This window comes from Wolffia australiana, chromosome 11 (assembly GCF_029677425.1).
Source record: "Wolffia australiana isolate 7733 chromosome 11, ASM2967742v1".
Classification (NCBI taxonomy): Eukaryota; Viridiplantae; Streptophyta; class Magnoliopsida; order Alismatales; family Araceae; genus Wolffia; species Wolffia australiana.
The window spans coordinates 5,750,407-5,768,368 of record NC_135845.1 but is presented as its reverse complement, the minus strand read 5'-3'; the positions used below and the strand labels follow the sequence as shown (position 1 = coordinate 5,768,368).

At 39.1% G+C, this 17,962-nt stretch overlaps 1 protein-coding gene and 1 pseudogene across 1 annotated transcript; both read right to left on the bottom strand.

The window, feature by feature from the left end:
• Window positions 1-9,911: 9,911 nt before the first annotated feature.
• On the bottom strand, window positions 9,912-10,508 carry LOC144709605 (trypsin/chymotrypsin inhibitor pseudogene; annotated as a pseudogene).
• A 1,887-nt stretch (window positions 10,509-12,395) lies between these two features.
• On the bottom strand, window positions 12,396-16,720 carry LOC144709640 (golgin family A protein). Its single transcript, XM_078583231.1, has 6 exons — window positions 16,425-16,720; window positions 15,556-15,678; window positions 14,310-14,495; window positions 14,154-14,235; window positions 13,598-13,662; window positions 12,396-12,741 (listed from the first exon to the last, which is right to left on the bottom strand). Exons 1-6 carry the CDS (start codon window positions 16,701-16,703, stop codon window positions 12,433-12,435), a joined length of 1,044 nt encoding a protein of 347 aa, XP_078439357.1. The 5' UTR covers window positions 16,704-16,720; the 3' UTR covers window positions 12,396-12,432.
• Window positions 16,721-17,962: the final 1,242 nt, after the last annotated feature.

Genomic DNA, 17,962 nt, shown 5'->3' with positions numbered 1-17,962 from the left:
CTATATATGCCAAGTTGTTAGACATATATTTAATTTTCTCCTTTATTTACCTTTTATTCTCATTTTTCATTTTATTCTGTCATACGTGGCAAGTGGGTCATGATCCATTCTAAATCATATTTGTGACTTATACAGATAATAGTAATATTTTTTGTGAAAAATAGCACATGTGATCTTAGTAAGGTCCAATGAAGCAGACAGTTTGACTTTTATTCATATTCTCTTTTGTCGTGAACCATTCAATTGCAAATCTCATGCAGTTTAAAAACACTAAGAAATATGATAAGTGAATAGAATACGTTTGACATTAGATAAGGGCAAACAGTTTTATATGACAGATGATCCTTCCTAGTTTTTTTATTCTCCTTAGGCATGATGACAACTCTAATATCAATACTGATTAAAATTATTCTTCATGTAACGATTGATGGCCAATTACGTCTTTTAATCTACAGAAAAATTATTTCTTGATTTCATTACACATTAGAAAAATTATTTCTTCATGTTCAAGATACCTCAAACTTAATAAACATATTAGGTAAATTCAGGAAAGAGCAAAAAATCATTTATCTTTTTCCAAAACGAGAAAATGTATGACTAAAACCATGCCTAACTGAAAATGACGATGGCACAGTTAAGTTCTGCGAAATACCAATCAACAAATCCATGATTAAAGATTATTCTCAGAAGGTACGGTATCATCAACTGTGAAATGGCCTAGTCCAGTTCCTCTAACAAACATTGTGAAAAGTTATCGCAAAATTTATCAGCATACTGTATAAGAGCATATTATATAACTGAAGCGCATGGCGAACAGAGGTTCGAGGTGAATACAAATCTGATTATATATGTTTTTTTTTCCAGTGAGAGGGATATTTGGAGAGTGTCTTCCCAAAGAGGGATATTAACGACCTGTGGATTATAATTTTCAAATGCAAATAAATCAAGTAATTATCAATAAAAAGATGAAGTCCTCATTTTACAGGAATACTAAACATAAAGTTGTTTTCCAACGATCTCACTCTTGTAAATTTTCCATCTTTCAATCTATTCACTAGTTTTGTCTTCTATCGGGACTTGTGGCAAATGGATGACAACTGACACATGATTCGAGTTATTTAAAAATAAAAGCCAGCGCACATACTAGATAAAAGATTTTTCATTCATGTTCTTGCTGGCATTTTGTGGGTTGAATTGTAACTCTGGTTTTGGTGGATCCCCGTCAGCATATCACTCGAAATAGTAACCCTGCCAATAGTGGAGACCCATTACATCCCACTATATTCAGTTGCTTCTAGAACATATGGAGAGAAAACGAGATAGATATCTGAGGAGATAAAGTATAAGTCTAAAATTATGTGAGTTGGCATACGAGCCTGACCATGGTAAATCCCCATCCATACATGACTCATAACAGTCACCATATGAATAATGGACACCGTTTTCGTTCCACTAAGTTGAGTTCCTTTTTCTGAGAGACAGATAGATAGATAGATAGATAGATAGATAGATAGATAGATAGATAGATAGATAGATAGAGAAATAGACATAGAAATAGAAAGGGATATGGAGAGATAGAGGAAGAGTGTAAATTTGGCATTCTGTAGAATACTTGCCATTCTGTCACTAGAGAGAAGGATTGAGAGAGAGAGAGAGAGGGAGAGAGGGAGAGAGAGAGAGAGAGAGAGAGAGAGAGAGAGAGAGAGAGAGAGAGTGAGACTCCTGGAAATAGTCAGTAAAAGAATAGTGGATGCCGTTCACATCTTTATAAGTTAGTTTATTTCAGACAAACAGGTGGAGCGATGAGGGATAAAAGAAAATGTGAGACTCTGTCTCTTATGGGTCCACTGAGCATATAACAATAGTGGACACCTGTAACATCCACTAAGTTGTGTTGTGTTTTGGGAGAGAGAGAGCCTGGCATTCTGAGTTGACTTGGAGCTCTGGCTATGATAGGGCCTCGTAGGCATGTATTGGACACCGTTGACGTCTCACTGAGATCTGTTTTTGATGTATAAATAGATGAATAAAAAATAGGTAGATATATGGTCGGATAGATGGAAGGATATATAGATAGATGGATGGATAGAAAGAGATCGAGAGTTATGCAGAAAGAAAGATCTCGAACCTGTAGATAAAAGATGAGGGACATGGATAAGAGAGAGATGAAGAGGGAGGGATGGAGGGAGGGAGTGAGAGAGAAAGATGAAGACGGAGGAAGAGAGAGAGTTAAAGAGGGAGGGTGGGAGTGAGAGAGAAAGGTGAAGACGGGGGAAGAGAGACAGAAAGAGGCAGAGAGAGAGATGAAGGACGGAGGAAGAAAGAGAGAGAGATTGACACAGAGGAAGAGAGAGGCAGAGAGAGAGATGAAGGACGGAGGAAGAGAGAGAGAGAGAGATTGACACAGAGGAAGAGAGAGGCAGAGAGAGAGATGAAGGACGGTGGAAGAGAGAGACAGATTGAGACGGAGAAAGAGAGACAGAGAGAGAGATGGACGGTGGAAGAGAGAGACAAATTGACACGGAGGAAGAGAGAGCGAGAGAGAAAAAGATGAAGGGGAGGAAGAGAGATAGAGAGAGAAAGATAGACAGAGACGAAGAGGGAGGGGGAGAGAGGGAAATAAAGAGGCTGGAAGGGAGAGAAAGAGATGAAAAAGGGAGGAAGAGAGATAGGGAGAAATGAAGAGGGATAGATAGAGAGATGAAAAGGGAGGAAGAGAGATAGGGAGAAATGAAGAGGGATAGATAGAGAGATGAAAAGGGAGGAAGAGAGATAGGGAGAAATGAAGAGGGAGAGATAGAGAGATGAAAAAGGAGGAAGAGAGATAGGAAGAAATGAAAAGGGAGAGATAGAGAGATGAAAAGGGAGGAAGAGAGATAGGGAGAAATGAAGAGGGATAGATAGAGAGATGGAAAGGGAGGAGGAGAGATAGGGAGAAATGAAGAGGGAGAGATAGAGAGATGAAAAGGGAGGAAGAGAGAGGAAGAGAGATAGGGAGAAATGAAGAGGGAGAGATAGATAGATGAAAAGGGAGGAAAAGAGATACGGAGAAATGAAGAGGGAGAGATAGATAGATGAAAAGGGAGGAAAAGAGATACGGAGAAATGAAGAGGGAGAGATAGATAGATGAAAAGGGAGGAAGAGAGATAGAAAGAAATGAAGAGGAAGAGATAGAGAGAAAGGAAAAGGGAGAGAGGGAGGGAGAGAGAGAAAGAGGGACAGAGACGAAGATGGAGGGGGAGAGAGAGAGATGAAAAGGCAGGACGAGAGATTGATTGAGATGAAGAGGGAGAGAGGGAAAAGGAAAAGAGGGAGGGAGAAGAAATGAGAAAAGAGTGAGAAAGAAACGGAGGGAGATAGAAGGAGACAGAGGGAGAGATAAAGATAGAGAGAGATGAAGATGATGAGACAGACAGATGGAGATGAAGAGAGAGATAGAGAAAGAGATATGAATATGAATATAGATAGAGACATGCGAATCAAAGAAAGACGCCACGGGAAAAGCGAATATTCCGTAGGCATCATGCATAACCAATTCTCGGATCCTCCGTCTGTCGGTCGATCGAAATTTTACAAAATCACCGGAGAATCATAATCATCAAGATGCTCATAGAGCCGCCCAATATTTCTTCACATGACGGGAAGACTTAATTCACACAACTTGAATAATTCACGTACGCAAAGATGCGATTTGTCTGACCACCAAGCCATACCAGGTAACTTAATAAGCACAAAACTACAAATCTCTACGAGCTTACTCATTCCACAGCTTAATGATTTTGAACGATAACAATCCAACGCACTCAAACAAAAAAGGTATGCCCAATGAACCAACCAACAAAGTTTCCCGTTATTTCATTGAAAAATAGACATATTGAGGGGGATTATTTTACCATATTCAGAATAGCACTCACCCAACACACTTATTAAAAATTATGACCCGTTAATCAGTCACAAAACTACTTGTTACAACTTAGAAATAACATCGTGTTGTTTCATCAAAACATAGCAGTGTTCCAATTCACAACGATATTTAACTTCTTACCCATTAAACAGGCAACAGAACTACTTGATACGAGTTACATCTTGTTGTTCCATCAAAACATAGAAATGTGGCCTTGAAACAAAGGAAAGATTGGCTACAATTAAAAGGCCAAACTCTTCTTGCCAGGAGAATCAGCGATCTTTAAAGTCTTGGCGATGAGCAGTCGAGCTCTCTTGCTCCGGATCGCCATCCTCATGCTGTCGCTCTTCTCCACTTTGTTGTAGATCTTCTTCGGCCTCATCGCCTTGATCTTCGTCTTCAGACTCCCAAAAATCCGTTCTAATGAACTCGCCATGACCAAGAAAACTGAGGAAATGATTTCTCCAGCGTTATTGTCATCGCTTACTTATAACCCTTCTGTGAATTTAATAGTATTAAAGAATTCCTTGAAACTTTTATGACGTTTTGATTTTTTCTTACACCGCAGATGACAAAAAGCTCATGATTTGTGGGAAAATTGCAGCTTGCCCTGGCCACGGCCTAGAAAATGCCTCCATAGTTCTCTACCTTATCTACTCCTATAAAATATTAGTGAGAGAAGTATCAAATATCCCTTAAGATTGTTGTATTTACAGTCAATCTTTGGAAGATAATGGTGAGATCTGGGCCGTCCCTTTTAGTTCACTTTGGCGAGATTGACGTCACATCCAGTAAATTAATTTGGCGGTGAGGGTAGCAACTTCGGTCGTCGTTGTCGGTTGAGATGAAATAAATACAACCTGTATAACATATAGATCTTATTTCAATTTTTATGCGACCAGATTGGAAAAAACTTTTTCAGCGAACATATTGTTTTCTGTAAACTAAATTGGTGTACTTCAAAAAGTTTGCAGTCACACAAAGATATCATTTCAGATTGATAAACACGATAATTTCGGATTAGCTTGATTCCTAATTTCTTTTGGTGGCCATCACAACTAGATTATTGCAGGAAAATTTCAAAAGTACCTTCTCTTTCAAAGGTGAACCAGATGGTGTCAGGATAGAGAGAGTAGTATTTTTTTAATTTTTACAGATTATTTATTTATGATTGAGAAAATGGGGGAGGAGAAAAAACGAGATGAATGTAAAGCCCTCTTTTAGTTTGGTTTTAGTTGGTTTTGAAGTAATGTTAACATTTTATAATGCAGCCAGATAGAAAGTAGTTTCACTATCTTTGCATGCAATATTGAAACTGGAAGAAGGAGACAGAAGAGGGGCATAGATAGAGGGTTTTCCTACCTGTGGGTAGGGCTAGCCAATGGATTGTTTTGTAAGAAAATATATTCTAATGTGTCATAACCTTATGGAAAGTGACAAAACAAAATAGATGACGAGATAGGGCACACACCATGAAATTATGATATACGACAATTAATAATACCATAAACCATTTTTAAAAACCTATTTAGATTGAAAAATAGATTTAAAAGTGAGGTCAATATCAAAATCTTCTTTCTAATTCCCTCCATTTCGATCTATATATCTCTATCTCTAAACATATGTCTATTCAAAATATGCTTACATTTATCTGTTTCTCTGTCAATATACCTATCTCTCTTCCCAGATATGCTTTTGTCTCAATCTCTGTTTAATTACTCTCTATCTCTTTATATTCTTCAATATCTATATGCATATTTACCTCTCTATATTGGTAATTATCTCAGGCTATAGCATCTCTGAATATGCACCTGAGATTTCTTTTCCTCTCCTTTATTGTTTGTGTAAGACTCAACCTTTCTCAATATCTATGAGTTTGTATTTCCATCTCTAAATATATCTTTCTTTAACCCCTTATTATTGCTCTCTAAATATTTCTATCTCTATCAAATCTTTCTCACTCTATCTCTGCCCCTATATATACATATCCATATCATCTATGTCTATATCTATATCTGAATCTATATATATTTGTGTCCATATCTGGATCTATCATCTATATCTATATCTATATCTATATCTATATCTGTCTATATCTATATCTGTCTATATCTATATGTATCTCTAGATCTGTATGCATATATGCATCTATATCATCTGTATCCATTTATGTATCTGTATCATCTAAATCTATATCTGTATCCATATATGTGTCCCTTAATCTGGATCTTCGGTGTCTCTTATTCATTGAGAATTTTCACTTGGTATGTGCTTGTGCCCCTCATCATTGAAGATTTCTAATGAGTGAAATAATGATGTGATTTTTCTCTTGAGAGAAAGGAAAGAAGAAAATAATTCCATGTGGAATTGTATCCTTGGATTCCATGGTATTAGTGAATCGACATACTTATTATGGTTGCATTAAGTACATGTAAAGAATCATGGTGACGTCTCTAAAAATCCCTGTAATGGAGGTAAAGACCATATAGAAAATAAGATGAATAATACCTCTAAGTCCATGACAAATTGTGTGGAAAGGGTTTTGTGAGGGGATATCTGATAAATTGAGGAAGATCAATCCTTCAATATAATGTGGTTTGATATATCGGGGATGGGATAAATTCTATATCAAACAGAAAAGTACTATATATTCTTCTTCGCATGAGTCTTGTGTAAAGGGAAGTAAATTAGGACAAGGTGAGAATTGGTAATACCAGCGTATTGCTGATATGAGAAATGAAATGATTTGATAATCTATTTGCAACATGGATGTGGCACTGCTTCTCTAACTGCAATTTTTTCCTAGGATATTGTGTTTCTTCTTATACTTAATCAAATGGCATTGTTATTTTCCTTCTCTCAAAGAGATCTATGACTTATAATAAAATATTTTCCTTGTCCTTTGAGGGGTTATTATATAATTTGAGTCAGTAGCTTGATGTTTTTAGGCACTTGGATTTTACCGCTATCTTTGATCATTCTGCTTTTGAATGCACACTTGATATCTTTCATGCCCTTCGTTTGATGTAAAACCAAATATATACAATAAAATTTCCCCTGAAATACCTTGCTTCATTTTGCGTCTTTTAGTCTTTCCTAGTGGCAATTCTAATGGTAAAATATTATATGGATCTTCCCTATCATTTAAAAGCCTTCCAAATGGTGATTAATCAGCAGATGCCTGATATTCCACAATTTATCTGGATAGTCACCATCGATTCTGCTTCTAGTTAGAAATTTTAGTTTGTCTGATCTCAATCAATTTGCCCCTAAAATGCAACACAAAAATGTATGAGGTGATTCATGCATAATACTTATAAACGAGGTTTATGCTATAGCATTGAAGGGAAAAATCTGGAAGCTCTTAAAACTGTGGTGTTTCCTTTTGGTCCCTTATGATATTGGTTTTGTGCATTCTGAATGTGCTTCCTTCTTCATTTATAGCTTGTGAGAACTGACGAAGGTAAATTAGGGTATTAGTTCAATGTCTTTGTTCATTGAAATAACCTAAATAAAACTAAAATTTTAGCTATATAGACTCATTCAAATATGTATAGACAGAGTGAGGTCATCTCCACATGGACTAGCCTTTCAAGATAGATCTAATTTTTTAGTTAAGGTTTGGTAAAATACGATGATAAGTACTAAGAGGAATTAAGTATATAATGAAATAAATTAAGGGATAGTGATAAGGTAGAAGGTAAGTAGTAAGTAGAAATAAGTAGTAATAGTAAGGGAGAAGTTAGAATGATATACAATCATAAATAATACTAAGTCATGTTAGGGAGAACTAAATAAGGGACATTTTATTTTAGTATTATCTATAGATAATAGGTAGGATGGTGGATAAAAGGGATGAGAATTAGATAGATTAGACAAAGAGATTATCCTTTATCTATAGATTAATTGGGTGAGGTAGGTTGTAGATATATGATTGGAATTTAAGAGATAAAGTAATAGGAAGATAATACATTATAAATTTTTAGAAGAGTTTAAGAAATTAGGCAGATAAGGAGAGGATAAGAGATGATAATAGGGAATAATAATAGTAATTAAGAGATACGTATTTATATTATTATATGGTTAGGAGGTACACTCTAGTAGTAGTGTATGGTTTACATATGTAATAATTAATTTTGATATTTTTTGGACATAAAACAAAGATAAAGTAAGGTAAAATTGGATAAAATTTGATAGAGCCACAAACTGTTCAATGAAATTCATCAAAGAAGCCATTCTCCCAAATTTGATTGAAAACGTGGTTCCAAATACAAATCCCAATGATTTAAGTTCAATTAGAAGGGCTAAAACTATTCAGAAATATTTCAAGAAGTGTTCTGAACTTTTATATGAATTTGATAGTTGTCCCCTAACCTCAGTGTGCCGTTTCTTTTATACGAATTCAATTGCTGTCCCCTAACCTCAGTTTGGCTTTTCCTCCTCTTCTACTCTATGCTGGTGCAATTCTGATATGATTTGAACCTCTTTTAATATTCTGAGGCCTTTCAATAGGGCTGAGTGTACGGACCCCGTCTTTTTTATCTGGGTTTCCTTTTGAGACACCTTCTACATTTAATTTTAAATATTTCCTACATTGTCTGTGTCCCACAATATGAGACTTAATGTACAAGCTTTTAAAAGGATTCCACACATGTAAAAGTAAATATTTGAATGGATTTTCAGTTTTAAGTTCCTATATATGGTTTTACTTTTCATAACTCCAATGCATTTCCCATGTATCAAGATCATGTTTCGTTAGAAGATTTCTACAGTATGGTTGTGAATGGTGATTTGTGTTATGCAAGAATAAAATGGTTGCTTTTATTGGATTTTAAGCTTGGATCATGAAACCATTACCTCAAAGTTCATTAAATTATAACTTTTTTAGATATGAGAACCACAAATCATAATGTGCAATATTATACATATCATGAAATTTCGAGAATGTATTAACATGTTTTATTTTTGAAATATTAATAAATGTAAATTTTCACTAAAATCATGATATCCATTTATCTTACATAATTATTTTTGTTATAAGACTAACCCAATTTTACTACCTTGAAGTCAAGTGATATACCTCTTACTTTCTATTGAGGTTTATTTGAAGCCAGGGAAATAGGCTAGTACCTTTCTCTTGAGCCAAATAGTCTCCCTTTATGTTATATTTCTCTATCTCTTGAGGAATATTTAGAGAGAGAGGAAGGGAGAGAGACGAAGAGAGGAAGAAAGAGATAGTAAGAGGGAAAGAGAGAGAGAGGAATTGAGGAAGACAGGAAGAGAGAGAGAGAGAGAGAGAGAGAGAAAGGGGGAGAGGAAGAGAGGAAGAGAGGAAGCAAGGAAGAGAAAGGGGGAGAGGAAGAGAGGAAGCAAGGAAGAGAGAGAGGAAGAGAGAGCGAGAAAGAGAGGAAGAAATGAAGAAAGGAAGAGAGGAAGGGGGAGAGAGAGGAAGAGAGGAAGAGAGGAAGAGAGGAAGGGAGAGAGCGAGGAAGAGAGGAAGAAAGGAAGAGAGAGCGAGGAAGAGAGGAAGAGAGAGCGAGGAGAGGAAGAAAGGAAGAGAGAGCGAGGAGAGGAAGAAAGTAAGAGAGAACGAGGAAGAGAGGAAGAAAGGAAGAGAGAGCGAGGAAGAGAGTAAGAAAGGAAGAAAGAGCAAGGAAGAGAGAAAGAAAAGAAGAGAGAGCGGGGAAGAGAGAAACAAAGGAAGAGAGAGCGAGGCAGAGAGGAAGAAAGGAAGAGAGAGAGAGAAAAAGAAAGAAAGAGAGAGAGCATAATTCACATCAAAATGTGCACTAAAATCAAGTCGAATGGAATTTGAACCCCGTCATTACAGACTCAGTACATAGAACAGAACAAAAAACTGAGAAGGTAGTTTTTCTACTAAAAACAAAGTTACTACATTTGTCACACTCACAAAACGCCAATACCTTTTAAACATGCACCAACCTCAAAACCTACGAGAACACCCCAACAACGCACAACGTCAACGAGGGAGCAAACTAACAAGGAGCTATGCCTTGACAAAACTAACAAGGAGAGGGCGACCGTCGGCCAAGCCCAGCAGGTTCGAGCGGGTCAGACCCAACGGACCCAAGCAGCCCATCCGGCACGAGCCGCGGTCCACGCCGACGCTGCACGGGCAAGCCCATATCCGGTACCTTCTCCCATCGCCTTTCTCGCTGGAGACAGCGAACCGGCTGTCGTGAGGGCCGATCGCGGCCGAGCCGGTACCGTCCGTGGTCACGAGCCCGGCTCGGTCGGCGCGGACCCGCCAGAGACCTGCGCAGGCGGCGAGCCTGACGTAGAGCGTGTGTCCTGCGCTGACAGTCTTGGATTTTGGGTTCTCGGGGAAGAAGGCGAGAGCTTTGCCGGGCCCGGCCGTGGACCGCGCCATGGCGAGGTGGGTTGGGCAGGGCTCGGTGGCCGGGCCGAGGACGAGCCCGCCGGCGGCCTGCAAGTAGTAGCGGCGCGCTCTCTGCAGCGCGTCGCCGTCCGAGTCCAGAACGTGGGGCTGGGCGAAGTAGAGCGCCGGCAAGCAGAGGAGGAGGAGAAGAAGAAGAGGAAGAGGAAGAAGGGTTGGTGGGGGGAATTGGGATTGTGGGTTCATTGTTGGGAGATGGGTGGGTTTGATTGTGTGAAGTATCGGGGTTGGGGAGGGTGTTTTATCGTCGGTCGGCTGAACGTGGCTGCATGTTTTGGAAGGGATTTATCCTGTTGACTGTTGAGAAAGCGGTATCCTATCACTTGAGTTGACCATCCCCCCCAACCTGCTTCGAAGGGCACGCTCTATCCCTCTCTCTCTCTCTCTCTCTCTCTCTCTCTCTCTCTCTCTCTCTCTCTCTCTCTCTCTCTCTCTCTCTCTCTCTCTCTCTCTCTCTCTCTTCCTCTCTCTATATCTCTCAATCTCTCTCTCGCTCTACCTCTCTTCCTCTCTCTCTCGCTCTCTTTCGCTCTCTCCCTTTCTCTTCCTCGCTCTCTCTCTCTCGATCTCTTCCACTCTCTCGCTCTCTCCCTCTCTCTCTCGCTCTCTCCCTCTCTCTCTCGCTCTCTTCCTCTCTCTCTCGCTCACTCCTCACTCTCTCGCTCTCTCTTTTGATCTCTCTCTCTCTCTCGCTCTCTCTTTCTCCGTCTCTCTCGCCTCTCTTTCCCTCTTTTTCCCTCTCTTCCACTTTTCCTCTCTTTCCCTCTTTTTCCCTCTCTTCCACTTTTCCTCTCTTTCCCTCTTTTTCCCTCTCTTCCACTTTTCCTCTCTCTCCCTCTCGCCCTCTCTCTCGACTTATCTCTCTCCCTCCCTCGATCTTTACATCCCAATTTATTACTATCTCCATTCCCTCTGATCTGTCTTTTTTAATTTCTCTCCCTCTTTCCATCCTGATCCTAATTTCTCTATCCTTTTGCTGTCTCCCCTCTCTCTCTCCACTTTTCTCTCTTTCCATCCACATTTATCTTTATCTCTATGCCCTCTCATCTCATCTCTCTCTCTATATATTTATCTCTCTTTACATCCACATTTATCTCTATCTCCATGCCCTCTCATCTCTCTCTCTCTCCATCTATCTCTCTTTCCATCCCAATTTATCTCTATCTCCATGCACTCCCATCTCTATCTCTCTCCATATATCTCTCTTAACATCCACATTTATCTCTATCACCATGCCCTCTCACCTCTCTCTCTCCATTTATCTCTCTTTCCATCCATATTTATCTCTATCTCCATGCCCTCTCATCTCTCTCTCTCTCCACTTATCTCTCTTTCCATCCACATTTATCTGTATCTCCAGGCCCTTTCATCTTTCTCTCTCTTTACTTATGTCTCTTTCCATTTACCTTTATCTCTATCTCCATGCCCTCTCATCTCTCTCTCTCTCTCCATATATCTCTCTTTCCATCCACATTTATCTCTATCTCCATGTCCTCTCATCTCTCTCTCTCCATTTATCTCTCTTTCCATCCACATTTATCTCTATCTCCATACCCTCTCATCTCTCTCTCTCTCCATTTATCTCTCTTTCTATCCACATTTATCTCTATCTCCATGCCCTCTCATCTCTCTCTCTCTCTCCATTTATCTTTCTTTCCATCCACATTTATCGCTATCTCCATGCCCTCTCATCTCTCTCTCTCTCTCTCCATTTATCTTTCTTTCCATCCACATTTATCTCTATCTCCATGCCCTCTCATCTCTCTCTCTCTACTTATCTCTCATCCCATCCACATTTATCTCTATCTCCATGCCCTCTCATCTCTCTCTCTCTCCATTTTATCTCCCTTTCCATCCATATTTATCTCTCTCCATGCTCTCTTATCTCCCTCTCTCCCCCCATTTCTCTCTTTTACTGTCCCTAATTATTTCTCTCTTGATAAATATATTTATATATCCCTATTTATCTCCATCTCCATGCTCTCTCTCTCAGAGTAAAGATGAAAGAGACGCACTGTCCTACAGAGCTATGAAGTTTTGGTTATGGGGATTAAGATAGAAAGGAGAGAGAGATAGAGAGAAGGAAATAGATGGGGGGTAACTCAGAGAATCAGAAAGAGATCTTGATGAAAACGATCAAATGGAGGGTCAGGATGTAGAGTAAGAGAAGAGACCTGAGGATGATAGGCTTCTCCTCTCTCTCTAACCTTCCCCCACTGAAGAAGCCGTGCCGGCGGCCGCCCTCCACACTAAATCCATCCAGGAAAGTAGACGAAGAAGATCCTCCCCGGTTGTTAAATCGATTCCGAGCAGCAGTTTCTTCGCTTTGTCTCTCTTCGAGCCGCCTCCAAATCACATTCAATCTCTCTAATTCCTTTTCTTTCGCCTTAATCTCGCCCATCAGCGCCTCTGCTTGGGTCTGGATGGCCACAAACCAAGCCTAGTGAGACAAAAAATTACGAAAACAAAGAGCAAACTAATTGGAACCTCAACATAGGTTCCTATCGATGATCATGATCAATCCGAGGAGGTAGGGATCGACCCGGGACAAGCTATCCGGAGTTTTGGCAAGTAATTGCCAAAGATTGAGGGAGTATGGTTTGGCATGTCAACACCAGACATTGACGACCGGTCAACGTCAAGTCATCGACGACGAAAAGGTCAACGTCAGCGTCGCGTGTCCAGAGGTGTACTGATCATGAACCACTGAAATAACTGTCGACGTCATCATAAACACGATAATGGTCCACACGTGTACATTATTAGAGAGCTCTCATCATAAACACGATGATGGTCGATGTCATCGTAAACATGATGATGGTTAATCCAATTGGAGTTGCTCCATCATAAACTGCCAAATAATCGTCACTGTCCTCGCTAGCATTGAAGTCAATGAGGGTTGATGACGTCAACATTGATGACGACAGTTGTTGAACACTATGAGAGAGAGACCGTTGGGGATGATGTAGGGTTTGGTGAGGGCTGAACACTCAAAGGGGAAGGAACTGAGAAAGAGAGAGAGAGAGAGAGCAAAGGACGGAAGAGAGAGAGAGAGAGAGAGACATGAAATTCTTGGATTAGAAAGAGAGTGAGTGGAAGAGCAAGATAGAGAGAGACTGGTTGAGCCAAGCTGCCTCTATTGAAGCAGTATCTTAGGCTTTGAGTGCCTAAGATACCATCAGGGATACAGGATCATAACATAATCCAAATTGGGTAATTACAGAAAACTTTTAGAGATTTCCATATTGATTTAAAAATAAGATGCCAGAAGTTACCTGCTTCACAGTTAGTTGCTCAATCAAGCCATGAAGTTGCTTCTCCAGATTCTTCTCCCTTTGGACTGACGAAAAATTACGTTAATAAATAGACCATAGAGAGGAATATATAAGATTAATTGCAAAATTTGAAAGTTTTTTAACGGAAAATTAATCAAGGGTTGGGAGAAATGATGCGTTGGCTCCTTTCAGAATCTGTTAGTGAAATAAAAAAGCCCACTAAGATTTACGTAAACGATACTCTTCAAATAAAAAGACAAAGACAGAAACTAAGTTGAAAAATTCAAAGGGACAAGTAATTAATGTTGAAATAAAAAAGGTACATAGATGAAAATGCACGTGAAATAAAATGTTGAGTGTAAATGGTTCGGTTAAAATTAAATAAAATGTTGGAAACTAACTCGACCGCATAAAAAGGGAAAACTAAAAAAGGGTTCATACAAAAGATATATAAAGAAGAAACTGCCTCGGCTCCTTTCAGAATATTTTATTGAAACATGCGTAAATGATATTAATTAAATTGAGAAAAAAGATAGACACTAATTGAAGGACATACCTGATGAAGGTTGCTTAAGAGAATCACGTTGAACAGCAGCCCATCTGCCCTCCAAATCATGAACTGCGATTTCACATGTGCTCTACAGCAAAGTGACACATTCTATCAATATTACAGGTATTCTTACAACATTTTCAAGAGTTGTCCTGTGCTCACCAGCTCATTTTTTTTTTCTTCCAACTGTTCTAGAGACACCTTTTCGACTAGATTTTGATTCAGCTGAGTTTTGTCGTCGTCTGTGGAGCTTTCTCCTTCAGATGATACTGCTGACTGATTGACCGCCAAAGTGGCTTCTTCCTTCTCGAGTTCAGTCAGCAAGTTTTTCTCCGCTAAGTCTAGTTCCTAGAATGGGTAGGATATGTCTTTATTTTAAAAGGAAGCTCAAGAATGTCAGGTAAACGTCTTCAAGAAGATAAATTAACGAAAAACTAATAATTTTGAAAAAATGAACTCCACTGTAAAATATCTGTATTTAAATGATCCAATCGACATTGTTTAGATCTGATCATGATTGGATCTAATCGTTTGATGGATGATCTGATCATGATCTATCGTTAATAGATCGAATTAAAAATTTTGTAAATTTGATTAAGATGGGTAACATTTTGGTCCTTTTGCACGTCATATTTGGCACAAGTCGCATACTTTTTGGTCTTTTAGCCAGACTTTTTACCACGTTATTTTTATTTTATAAGATTTTAGCATCAATCTTAATAATCAATCGATGACTGATCAATAAGGATCGATCACTAAAGATTGAGTTTGGTGAAATACCATCTGATCTCAACGATATTAAGATCCGACCCAAATTGCGCCTAAGCATTCTCCAACGGACTTTTTTCTTACTTTTCCTTTTTATTACAAAAAACTCATTAATCTTTTTTTTCGAGGTTTATCCTTTAGTAACACAGTGGTGAAGTATAATAAAGAAACCCTAAACAATGTGCAGTACGACAAATCCCAAGTTTCATCCATAGAAGCACTGTGCACAAATAAATCAGGCCATACAAACATTATTTAGGAACAAATTTTGAGGAAAATCTTCAGGAAATAGTGGAGGAAAAACACCTTCTATTCACTCGGCTAAACTTTATTTTATTGTCCGTTAATATGGCAACAAAATTTTAAATTCATCTAACATGAAAGATGTCATAAATTAAAGAGATAGGGGTATGAAATTTTAGAAACGCCTTTGGACTTTTCATAATAAGCATCTACTCTCATCTCAAATTCAAGCTTTCTTCCTGCTGACGACATAGATAAAACTAAAAATGAGTGACAATGAACCATAAAAATATCTTTTCGGTTATAACTAGAATGACAATAATTTACGGCGGGTAATGAACAGAGAAGAAAGCATCAAGGTGAAAACTCATGCGTCTCAGAAATTTGACTCACTAACCTTCAGTTTTTTCTGAAGTACAGTGGCTTCGTTTGATTTCTCCTCAATTTTCTTGTGGCAAGCAAGTATAGCCTTTTCATACGCCGCGTTTTCCTCTTGCAACGTTTCTTCTCTTAATTGTACCTAGAGACGGAAATACTTCAATCATAAGAATCCGTCCAGAAACTTCACAAATAAACTAACACTGCTACATAACTTTGAGTTATTAACCAAAATTCGGTTCAAATAGAGAAATTTACCAAACATTCAGCTTTAAAACAACCTAGATATGCAAATACGTGAACCATAAGAATATATCCCGGCTCTCTCCAAAATAAACTAATACCCCAACATACTTTCGAGTTCCAAGACCGAAATTCTGCCAGGATTGAGAAATTATACTAAAAATCAAGCTTTAAAACAACCTACACATGAAAATACGTCAACCATAAGAATATATCCCCGCCCTCTCCAAAATTTACTAATACCCCAACATAATTTCGAGTTCCAAGACCTAAATTCTGTCAGGATTGAGAAATTCTACTTAAAATCAAGCTTTAAAACAACCTACACATGCAAATACGTCAACCACAAGAAAATATCCAGGCCCTCTCCAAAATAAATTAATACCCTAATATAACTTCGAGTTGTAAGACCGAAATCGTATATTAATTGAGAAAATTTACCAAAAATCATGCTTTAAAACAACCTACGCATGCAAACACGTCAACCACAAGAATATCTCCAAACCCTCTCCAAAATAAACAAATACCCAAGAAAAATTCATATGTTTAAGACAGAAATCCAATCCGGATAGAAAAATTGTCCCAAAAATCAACCTTTAAAACTCCCAAAAAAAAAGAAAAAAACACAATCTGGCTCAGCAATACCTGCTGCCGCGTAGCCGAATGGGCGTTCAACTGGAGCGCAAGAGCCGCATTGGAGGCGAGAGAGTGCGCGTGGAGATGCGGTAGGCTCTGAGCGATGTCGGCCGGCGGAATTCTTTGGCGTAGATCCTGAATCTCGCGCCTGAGGAACGCCGCCTTCTCGTCCAGCTCTCGCGCTTGCCTCTCCTGCTCAGGAGAGAAGACTAACGCCGGAAATCGATCCTCCTCGTCGCCGTGCCCGCCTCCCACCACGTCTGCCGCCCAAGCCAGCAGACCCGCCATTGAAGAAGCTTGATATGAGCTCGAGAATTGAACTATTTATAGACCCCGACTTGGCCAACCGATCGGCCCATTAAGCCCATTAATTTTCTTTTTTTTTTCCTCTTTTCTTGTTTTCTCTTTTCTTTTTTTTATTAAGAACTAAAAATAAACATGAATGTATAGTTCAGGATCGTCCAGGATGTTGACAATGGACGGGATGGGACGACGATCGTCACATCCGTCCGACGTCTGGAATCTGTCCCAGACCCTCGGGCGGGACGATTTTTTCGTCTGAGTGGACGAAAACCGTCCCGTCCGTTCGTCTCGGGACGAATTTCCGTCCCAGATTTCGTCCAACCTCTGGGATGGTTTTTGTCCCTGTACTAGTATAGTTACAAATCATCTGTGACGTGAACAATGGACAGTACGGGACGAAGATCATCCCATCCGACGTTCGTAATCAGTCCAGGGACGCAGAGGGGACAGTTTTTTCGTCCCAGACGTTTAGACGAGACGATTTTTTCGTCCAAGTGGATGAAAACCGTCCCGTCCATTTGTTTCGGGAAGAATTTCCGTCCCAGTTTTGGTCCAACCTCACAGACCGAATGATTTTTTAGTCCTGGGACAAAAAAACCATCCCGTCCGCGTCCATGCACTATACATGTATGGATATTTGGGTTTACATGGTTGGATTTTATTTTACTCCTCATCCACCATCTTTGGCAACAAGGTTTTTCGCTAATGATATGTAATCGGCGATTGATGATGGAGTCTGTCTTCTATTGTAGAGTCTGCGTCTTCATTATGTTTCTTTTTGACAGGGAATGGAAAGGACGGGATGGATGTAGGACGGTTGGTAAACCTAGAGAAAATCACAGGCACCTGGACGATGGAGTGAACAGAGTTGGGGTGGGGTGGGGGGGGGAATGAAAGGGACAAAGGCTTTTCTTCAGTTTTTCTTTTACGAGGTCAGGACAGATGACTGATGACATTAAGGGATTGCTATCAACCCTAATATATTGCATGTCGTGCATGGCTCACTTTGTATTCATTGCACTTAACATTAAAAGTCCTACTTTAGCCCACATTCCTTCGCAGCATGAAACTCTTTAAGTGAATATTTTCAGACTGTTAATTATTTGTCATTGTTTGTTCAAACTTCTATAAACTCTTTATGCGAATACTATCATATGAGAACTATTTGTCATTCTTTAGTACATAATTTTATAAACGCCTTAAGCAAATATTTTCAAATGTTAATTCTCTCTCTCTCTCCCTAT